The following is a 10387-nucleotide window of genomic DNA, read 5'->3' as shown; positions in this document are numbered from 1 at the left end:
TTCTGCATAAAGATGGTGTTGTTTTAACTCCGGGTCTTTTGTCATCCGCTGCACATATGATCAAAAAATTATTCCCACCATGACAAGCCTGTCTTTATCCAGACTCAAAACACCCTTCTTCGGTACTTGTTGGGTATCTCACCCCCATTAAAAAATTGGATTACCTCCCCACTAAAAAATCGAGTTCATGTGGCAACAAGAGATTGAACTAAAACAGATCCTTTTGATTCAACACTTCAACACAGTTGACATTTGGCCCCCTCAATAGGCAGGGTAGGATTTGTTATGAAAATGTTATCAGATTCAATTAAGATGTTTAATATTTTCAGTTTTCTTGTTTATTAATTTTTCTTTCTTTCTTTTTTTTTTTGAGGGTTAAACCATTTTTATATAAATAAAATTCGTTTTGCTAACTGACAGATGTCAGTCCACGTTTTAATGGGGGTGAGATAACCAAAAAGTACCCCTTCTTTCTCTGACATAGTAAGATAGGATTCGAAGGTGGGGTAGGGGTTGACTGCTATTTCTAGTAGGCAGGGTGACCCCTGTGAAGTTATCTTCATTAATCCACTTTACTACGATCAGAAGCCATTCCCACCGTAAGCCTGACACTTATCCAGGCACTAAATACCCTTCTTCTTCTAATGTGGTAAGATGTGATTTCAAGGAAGAGAGGCAAGGTTGACTTCTCTTTCTAGCAAGCAGGGTGACCCCTGTGAAGGTATCTTCATTAGTTTGTTCATTGTAGGTGTTGTAGAATTAGGTCAAACGGTCTCTCCTTTCTTTATCCAAACAAACTTACATGCCAACATCAAACTTACACCACCTCCCCTCGCTGTTATCTTCTTCACCATTCCACTCAGTAGCTTACCGTTTCTTCATTTATTGCTCCATCAGGAATTAGTTCAACGTATACATATATATATATATATATATATATATATATATATATATACATACATACATACATATATATATATAAATACCAGGTTTTTATATTAGAGTCTTTCCCCTTCTCTGTCTTGCCCCTCACACCATTACTCCTCCTTTCTCTTTAGCTGTTATTACCATTGCCATGTTACAATGTTTATAAACCAAACTTGACTGGTGTTTCAAATGGCTAGTTAGCCATGCCTCACTCCCTGTCCCTCCCCGGCTCAAACACCTCCTGTAACATAAGAACTGATGTACAAGATTTGGTACAAGCAGGGCCTGGAGGCAAGGCTTCCTTTCTCCCTCTCTCTCCCTCTCCCTCTCTCTATGCACCCCCTACATACACACACACATGTACATACATCATTATCATCATCAATTTATTGTCCACTTTGTCACACTTGAATGGGTCACACAGAATTCACTGAGACAGCCCAATAGCTAGACATGTCTTTCATGGTAACAAAATGGTTAAATAGAAATTGTTAAGTGGATCCTTGTCTGCCTTTTACAGAATGGCAAACATTTGAACCAGACCATCTGGATCCCTACATCCCAACTTATAATTTTGCTAACCCTTTAGCATTTAAACTGGCCATGTCCAACTAAAATATTCTGTTTTATGTAGAAAGTAGCCAGATCTTGACTCCCATACCAACCCTACTATGTCATTCTAAAAATTAACAGTTACATCATCGAACACATTAAAGAACACATTAAAGCCCAGATGTGTGGCAACTGACTTGGCAGACATCCACAAGATCATTCACCATCTTTCCAGCAACAGCCATGGGCACCTTTTTGAATTCCACTCATGGACATGCTTACATGATCAAAAAACAGCATAGCACCCATGGCTTTCAGAAACCTGTTTCCATGCTCAGAACTGCTGAAGTATAGAATAAACTGCCCACATCAATTCTTAGCTGCCAAGACACTCCATTCTTCAAAGCTTCCATGCTTTCTGAAATTCACAAACAGTACACCTAATGCCGTTTTGTTTTGTTGTTGTTGTTGTAGTGCACTTAAGCACTGTATACAACAATTTCATTATATTATATATTTATATTATAATGCATGATTAATTAAAAACAATATGAATAAATTAGCATTACTTTTTGACAGAATAATGTGAATGCTAAAATGTTCACCCTTTTAATGCTGGCCTGTCCGTGACTGCTCATTGCCTCTATGATACAAACTTTCTGTTTTAAAACAATATAGTTTAAAACTTAACATCAAATTTTCATGTTATATTCCTTGCACCAGCTTCAAAAACAATAAAGTCAGTTTTCAAACTTCTTCATTATTTTCAAAATTAATTGAAACAAAAGCCGTGTACTTCATCAGAAATATGATTACAAAACGGTTAAGTTAGAGTTATTAAATGAATCCTTCTGTCTTTTACAGAATGGCAAACATTCTAGTTCCCTGCCTGCCAACTTCTTAACACTTTAGATTCCAATCCCCGTGATACAGCCCCTGGTTCTGTTATACAAATTCCTTGTTTTAAAATTATCTAAATTAAACCTGTCCATCAAAATTTCCTGTTAATTTATGTTCCAATCACCAAGTTAATATTAACAAAGTTACTTTATTAAATTCTTCATTATTTTCAAAACTGATTGAAACAGTGAATTACAACAGAAATACAGTAACAAAAGGGTTAAGTGAATGCTTCTCTGCCTTTTACAGAATGGCAAATATTTGAACAAGTCCTTCTCATTCCCTATCTTCCAACTTACAAGCTTCTTAAGAATTTCCCCAAGAACATACGCCAAAAAACAAGGGATAAAGAAACACAGCAGCAGCAACTAAATAACACTCAACATTTGTTGTTGATTAGAAAATAAATAACGAAATAAGAATATAAAAGAAATCAGCCATTACTGAAGGCTATTGAACAGACTCTGCCCAGCTTCTCTGCAGACATCTCTTTGAGTTGTTCAGTTAAGCTATTTCTGTGTAAATAAATTTCTATTTTGATTTTTATAGTCCTGTTTATCTAATGGAGCATGTGAGAATATATTTATCTCTTATCCCTTGCATAATTCTCCTCGTCTGCAAACTATGATACAGAGGCAATGTGTGTATATATGTATATGTGTATTTTATATATATATATGTACATGTGTATACACATATACATATATATACATATTGGGAGACATGTATTTTACTTTTGGCACACACATCATCATCATCATTGTTTAACGTCCGTTTTCCATGCTGGCATGGGTTGGACAGGTTTGACTGAGGGCCTGGCAAGCCAGGAGGTTGCACCAGGCTCCAATCTGATCTGGCAATGTTTCTACAGCTGGATGCCCTTCCTAACACCAACCACTCCAGGAGTGTAGTGGGTGCTTTTTATGTGCCACCAGGTATGTGTGTTTATCCCCCACCACCACTTGACAACCAGTGTCAGTGGGTTTCTGTCCCCCATAACTTAACAGTTTGACAAAAAGGATTGATAAAATAAGTAGTAGACATTAAAAAAATTAAGTACCAGGGTTGATTGCATTCAACTAAAAGTTATTCGAGGTGGTACTCCAGCATGGCCACAGTGAAAGACAGTGATACTTCATTCTTGTTAAATCCTCACAATTGCAAGATGGCAGTCCATGTCATGACAGATCTTGCGCATTGGGTTTGAAATTCTCTCTTTGGAGTTGTTTCTGCTATTGGAGCATTCCCAGAAGGTGAGGCAGGAATGTTGTGTGTTTGTGAAAGTGAAAATGAAAAACATGCGCATGTGTGTGTGTGTGTGTGTATAATGTTTATACATGTATATGTGTATGTCTATGTATGTATGTATATGTTTTTGTATGTGTGCACATATATGAAGTTATACAGCTGCAGCTCTTGTGCTGAAAGCAGTTAAAAGAATATAGATAGATATACATATACACAACCATGTGTGTGTGTGTGTATATATATATATATATATATATATATATATATATATATATATATATACATATACACACACACACACACATATATACATACATGTGTATGTATATATGTATATTTCTCCAGAGGCACCATCTTAAAGATTGGTTTCTGCCAAAAAGATTTATAACTCCATCATCAACACTACCACCACCACCACCATCTCTCCTATTCTGTCCCCTCCCCCAAAAAAGAAAAAAACACTTTATCTTTAAAGATATTCTGTTATCTTGAAAGATAATTTTCTGTGTTTGTTTAAAAAAAAAAAAAATTTTATGTTAAAAAGATGAACATTCTTACATGCAATGAAAGAAAATGAACTGGTATGTTTCACATTTGACACTCTTAATACGAACCCAACCAAGATCACCTCTACTTATATGATACAAACTTCCTCTTTTCAAAGTGGTCTAAATTAAAACCATCCATTAAAATTCTATGTTAATTTCTGTTCGAAACACCTGTTTAATTAATGAGAAAGTTGTTTTAATAAGTTCCTCATTATTTTCAAAATTAATTGAAACAAAAGATGTGTATTTCAACAGAAAGATGATAACAAAATGGTTAAGTTAGAGATGCAGAATGGCAAACATTTGAACCAGATCTTCTGGTTCCTTACCTGCTAACTTAGCCCTTTGGATACCAACCTGCCTGAGACTGCTCCTAGTTATATGATACAAGCTTCCTGTTTTAAACTGATAGAAATTAGAACCTTCCACTAAAATTCCATGTTAATTTATCTTCTAAACACCTGCTTAGTAAAGAGAAAGTTGTTTCACTAAATTCTTCATTATTTTCAAAATTATTTCAGACAAAGGCAGTGGATTTCAACAGAAATATAACGAAAGGGTTAATTAAGAGTTGTTCAGTGGATCCTTCTCTGTCTTTTACAAAATGGCAAACATTTAAACCAGACCTTCTGGTTTCCTGCCTACCAACTTACAAGCTGAATAACTCTTTTAGTACCAACCTATCTGGTTCTATGATAGAGATATCTTGTTTTAAAGTGATCTGAATTAAAACCGTCCATGTTAATTTTTGTTCCAAATGAAATAAAGTGTCTTGCTCAAGGACACAATGCACTACCATCTTACAATCTTGAGCCAAATACCCCTAACCACTAAGCCACATGCTTTCACTGAAGCATGTAAGACACATTGTAAAGAGAAACACATACGGTAGAAAGCAGCTTCATTTTGCTTCATGTTCTTGTGACATGGCCCACCTTCACCTCTATGTAAAACGTTGCCCAGAGTAAAAAAAGCTTATTCAGATATCCTGACACTTCCCTTGTGGCATGAAAAAATTATGATGATGTTAATCATAATAATAATAATGATGATCTTGATAATTTTGGGCTGCTTACAATACCATACTGATTAAGTTATCTTATCAGCAGAGATTCTCTTCTTGAAATTGATTTGGTAAATTAATACCGAAATTATTTTGCTCGTTATCAGCAAGTATTATTAGTGATAATATTACACCATCACATGCACATGTGTGTGTTTATATATATGTTCGTAGGTATGTGAATGTGTATATATATATATATATTTATGTATATGTATATATATTAATATCTCCTTAAAACTATCGTTATCAGCGTATGGGATTACTGACAGCAAGGGGATGATAGGGACAGGTTCGCTCCAAACCTTGTTGTTTATTTTATCTTTAACTTTTCCAATGCCAAATTCAGTGCAGTTGAAAAATAAGCTTTCGTATCAAGCTGTGAACCTCTATTTTTGGAGAGTAGAAATGGTGATGCTGGTGCTGGTGCATACAGACACAGAGCTTACTGACTCTTCTCAGTATTTCTAACACATTATTTGTGCAGATATACTCACAACATTGCTCCAAAATAACAGCAGCTGATTTCATAATTTTGCATCTTTTAGCTTTTCTTAAGGTGTTGTCTGAAGATTTACTTTGCTTATTGTCTTTTCTGTGGGGCTCAATTAAAAATATGGACCAATCCAGGGACAGTGGTTTAGCAAAATTGTTAAAGGGATCAACCCTTTAGATAGTCCCATCGACCCACAGAGATTGATATCAACCCCTGGTTTTGTCAAATGAATCCACCCCTGTATTATTTTTAAGCCTGATACTTATTCTAGCAGTCACTTTTTGCCAAACCACTAAGTTACAGGGACATAAACACACCAACATTGGTTGTCAGATGGTGGTGGTGGGTGTCAAAGACACACGCACGTGTGTATGTGTATATATATGTAACTGTAAGTCATCTAAGAGTCCATAAAAAAATGTACTCATATATCTGTCAAAAGAGTGGGTATATTATCCGAAGTGTACACTCTTAACTCAATCCCCTCCTCGTTTCGTTTCATCTTTTTTACAGCAACTTCAAACCAGATGTGTCTATTCAGCTCAGTTGCCATATTTTATTCCATATCGGCTACCTCTGATGAGCACAGGGTTACATAATCGGATTGTTACCTAACACTCCATTGAATCGCTAGCATGAAACTGATTGGTAAGATCGGCAGTAATGGATATATAATACTGTACACTTCAGATAATACATATATATATATATGATGGGTTTCTTTCTGTTTCTGTCTACCAAATCAACTCACAAGGCTTTGGTCAGCCCAAGATGCCATGCAGTGGGACTGAACCCAGAACCATGTGGTTGGGAAGCAAGCTTCTTACCACACAGCCCTGTCTGCACCCCATCCTTTGTTATTTTGGAGGAGCAACGGTAAGAATATTCATGCAGATTATGTGTTGGAAATGCTGTAATCTCAAAACCTCATACTCCATACAGCCATGATACACGGCAAGGAAAATAAATGTATAAGGGGCTATGGAAGAAGAGGGATCAGGAAGGAGTTTCTGGGTGGAGGTCGGGGAGTTGAATAAGCCAAGGAAAAACAAAGGATCAAGTACTTTATAACCACCTCCAGGTGTTGAGTATATCAAAACGAAGAAAGTCCCTCCCCCCGCCAACACCACCACCACCGCTACCATCACCTTCTCCACCTTCAGCACCTACAGCATCTTCACTTAATAGCTTAAGCCATTTCTCTCTCTTCTTGCCCCCACCCCACCATTTGTATTGGGGGGTGGAGAATAACAACATAAAAAAAGAGCTATTGGTGAAGGGGCTAATAGCTGTTAGCCTTTTTGTTTTTGTATTTATGCAGTGTTTTGTTTTCTTGTTTTGTCTTTTTCTGAGGAATTATTATGCTCAATAACCTGGAGGGGAACACACACGTGTGTCTGGTGTCTTGTGTAATGTATAGAGCATTACAAAAGAGATTACGCTTGTTCTAATATTACTCAGGCACCAAGCTAATGCTTTTAGAATGGTATTATATATAGTCTTTTACATGTTTCAGTCATTTGAGTGTGGCCATGCTGGAGCACTGCCTTTAGTTGAACAAATTGAATCTAGGACTTATTCTTTGTAAGCTTAGTACTTATTCTATCGGTCTGTTTTGCTGAGCCGCTAAGTTATAGGGACATAAACTCACCAGCATTGATTGTCAAACGATGGTCAGGGGACAAACACAGACACACAAGCACACACACACAACATATATATGACAGGCTTCTTTCAGTTTTCATTACCAAATCCATTCAGAAGGCTTTGGATGGCTCGAGGCTAAAGTAGAAGACACTTGCTCAAAGTGCCACACAGTGGGACTGAACCTGGAGCCATGTGGTTGGTAAGCAAGCTACTTACCACACAGCCATGCCTGCACCTATATATATGTGTGTGTGTGTGGTTATTAGGAAGGGCATCCAGACAGAAATCAAGCCAAACCAAACAGTGGAGTCTGCTGAAGCTCTCTGGCTGACCAACATGGAAAATGTGTGTCAAATGAGAGTGATGATGATGATGATTACTCCCTGCAATGGCCTTCCATCCGTTGTATATATTTTTAAATCTACAAGGATTACGGGTTTATAATAATTGCTTTTGATTCAGTCAGTATCATTGGTCCTCAGTACATGGATGGTACCTTATTTCGTTGACCTCCCTGGAAGGGTGACTGGCAATGAAATCTCAGTGATATTTGAACATAGAATGTGAAGAGCCAGAATAAATATTTCTTTGCATTTCGTCTGATGCTCTACTGATTCTGCCAGCTCCCCCACCCCTTGACAAATGTGAATAATAAATACATTTGTCTTTTTTTTGTATTCTTCTCTTTGATTTTTGATTTGATCTATTTCTGAATCAATTTATTGATTTCTCTTTCAACAAATTTATTTTCTCAATATTTAACCTTAATTAAGAAAGACAAATATTTTATTTTTCATTTCTCACCCCACCCCCCCTCCTCTATATATGTCCTCTTTCTCATATTGTTTTTCTTAATCTGCTAAGTGAATTTAATGTCCTGTTCTGTTGTTGTTGTTGTTGTTGTTGTCCCAATCTGATCAGTCAATTTTATTTATTTGCAAACCAATTTAACTTTTTCCTTCAATATTTGACCTTAAGTAAAAACACTCAAACAATGATAAATAAATAAATAAACATCAAAGCTTTATTTTATTATTGTTTTTCTTAACCACGCCTCTGTCTTTGTATTTTTCAGGATTCGGAACTCAACGAATTAAGAGCGACAATTGAGGCCTTAAAGCGACAGAGCGGACTTAACAATCCCGATTCAACAATCAGTCCGAATATTGGACGTAGACATACTTCTCCTGCTGCTGGAGGTAAGGTCACTCCATGACTGTTAGATGGACGTTTTCAATTCCCTAACATTTGTCTTCTAAATTTGTCCAGTACACTCTGTAAAGTGGTTGGCATTAGGAATGGCAGAGATTTTATGGCTGGATGCCCTCCCTAACACCAACCACTCCGCAGAGTGGACTCAGTGCTTTTTATGTGGCACTAGCACAGGTAAGGTTAGTTTTGGCAGGATTTTTACGACTGGATGCCCTTCCAAATGCCAACCACATTACAGTGTGGACTGGATGCTTTTAACATGGCACCAGCACTAGCAGGGTAAACAAGGCATGTCATGTATCTATTAGAAGAAACAGCCCAGTTACTTTCTCTAACATTCCAACCACACAAGTAAATGTGTGATGAACAAAATGGGAATTTTGAAAGAATATTTATGAAACTAGTTTATAAACATTGAATGGCCATGGAAATCCACCGGAATAAAACAGTGACCAAAGGGGTCCATACGTTAAAAAAATGGTTGAGAATCAGTGAGTTAAAGGATTAGCCATATCTGTTGCTGACCCCTAAAAAAAAATTTTATAATAAAATCAGCTAATTTTTTATTTCTTTCAGGATCAGAAGCTCGTATAATTCGGCAAATGTCCTCAGACAGCATGTCCAGTATCAACAGTTTGTCTAGTGCTTGCAGTGCTGCCAGCCAGCAGTCTGCTGCCACAGATGGTGACATCGGCAAGAAAAAGAACAAAAAGAAGGGCTGGGTAAATATTTTGGCTCTCTCCTTTCTTTTTACCTTTTCACATTATCACTCTGTCTCTCTTACACAAAAAGACCTACTCACAAACTATATATACGTCTGTATGTATGTATATATATGTACACACACACACATATACATATTGATTCTGTTATTGGTTTCAGCCAGTAGATGTGGCCATACTAGGGCACTGTCATGAACACTAATGCTCATTTATTTTAGAAACCTTTCCTGATTCTTTCTCCAGAATTGGTCCTGGAGAATTCGTCACTCAAACAGAACTGCTCTCCTTCCTATTTCTTGTCATATATCTACACACACACACACACACACGTTTTTCCATTGTGTTTGTTCTCTCTTTCTTTCACTCATTCCTTCTTTCTTTCTTTCTTTCTATTTCAGCTGCGTAGTTCATTCAGTAAAGCCTTCTCTCGCAAAAAGAATAAACATGGATCTATGTCAGACGTGGAACCAGATACCACTAGTCTAAGATCTAATTGTTCTGCTCCAAATTCTCCTCTTTTACAACTTTCACATCTCAATGGCCCTGGATCTATCAAGGGGTCACATTCTTCTGGAGCGTAAGTATATGGTTTTTTTTTTACCATAATTTCAATCAAATCTCACTTTAACCATTTTGGCTTCTCAGAGTCCCAAGCTCCAAGATAAAATTTCCGTTTTTAAAGTGATCTAAATTAAAGACTGCCATCAAATTTTTTTATTAATTTGTGTTCCAAACATTGGGTTAATTTTGGTAAAGTTATTTTATTAAATTCTTCATTATTTTCAAAATTAATTGAAATAAAAGTGTGTTTTAGCAGAAATTTGGTAACAAAAGGGTTAAAAAGGAGTTGTTGAGTGGATCCTTCTCAACCTTCCTTACTGAATGGCGAACATTTAAACCAAAATTTCTGGTTCCATGCTTGCCAACTTGCAAGCTTAATAACTCTTTTGGTACCAAACCACCTGAGACTGTTTCTGGTTCTTTTATGCAAACATCTTGTTTTAAAATTATCTTAATTAAAACCTTCCTTTATAATTTCAAAACACCTTAATAATAAAGAAGTCATTTTACT

At 36.5% G+C, this 10387-nt stretch overlaps 1 protein-coding gene across 33 annotated transcripts in view; it reads left to right on the top strand.

Moving 5' to 3' along the window:
* LOC106875065 (neuron navigator 2) overlaps positions 1-10387 on the top strand; it is a 1326672-nt gene that overhangs the window by 1254786 nt on the left and 61499 nt on the right. For all 33 annotated transcript variants that reach the window (XM_089339295.1, XM_089339289.1, XM_089339294.1 and 30 more), the window contains 3 exons: positions 8457-8580; positions 9170-9315; positions 9714-9892. In XM_089339295.1, coding sequence (XP_089195421.1) covers positions 8457-8580; positions 9170-9315; positions 9714-9892 — 449 coding nt within the window. The remainder of the gene's footprint in view (positions 1-8456; positions 8581-9169; positions 9316-9713; positions 9893-10387) is intronic.

The sequence above is a fragment of the Octopus bimaculoides genome, chromosome 21 (assembly GCF_046866305.1).
Source record: "Octopus bimaculoides isolate indiv1 chromosome 21, ASM4686630v1, whole genome shotgun sequence".
NCBI classification, from domain to species: domain Eukaryota; kingdom Metazoa; phylum Mollusca; class Cephalopoda; order Octopoda; family Octopodidae; genus Octopus; species Octopus bimaculoides.
The sequence above is the reverse complement of the archived record's forward strand: the minus strand, read 5'-3'. Positions and strand labels throughout refer to the sequence as shown.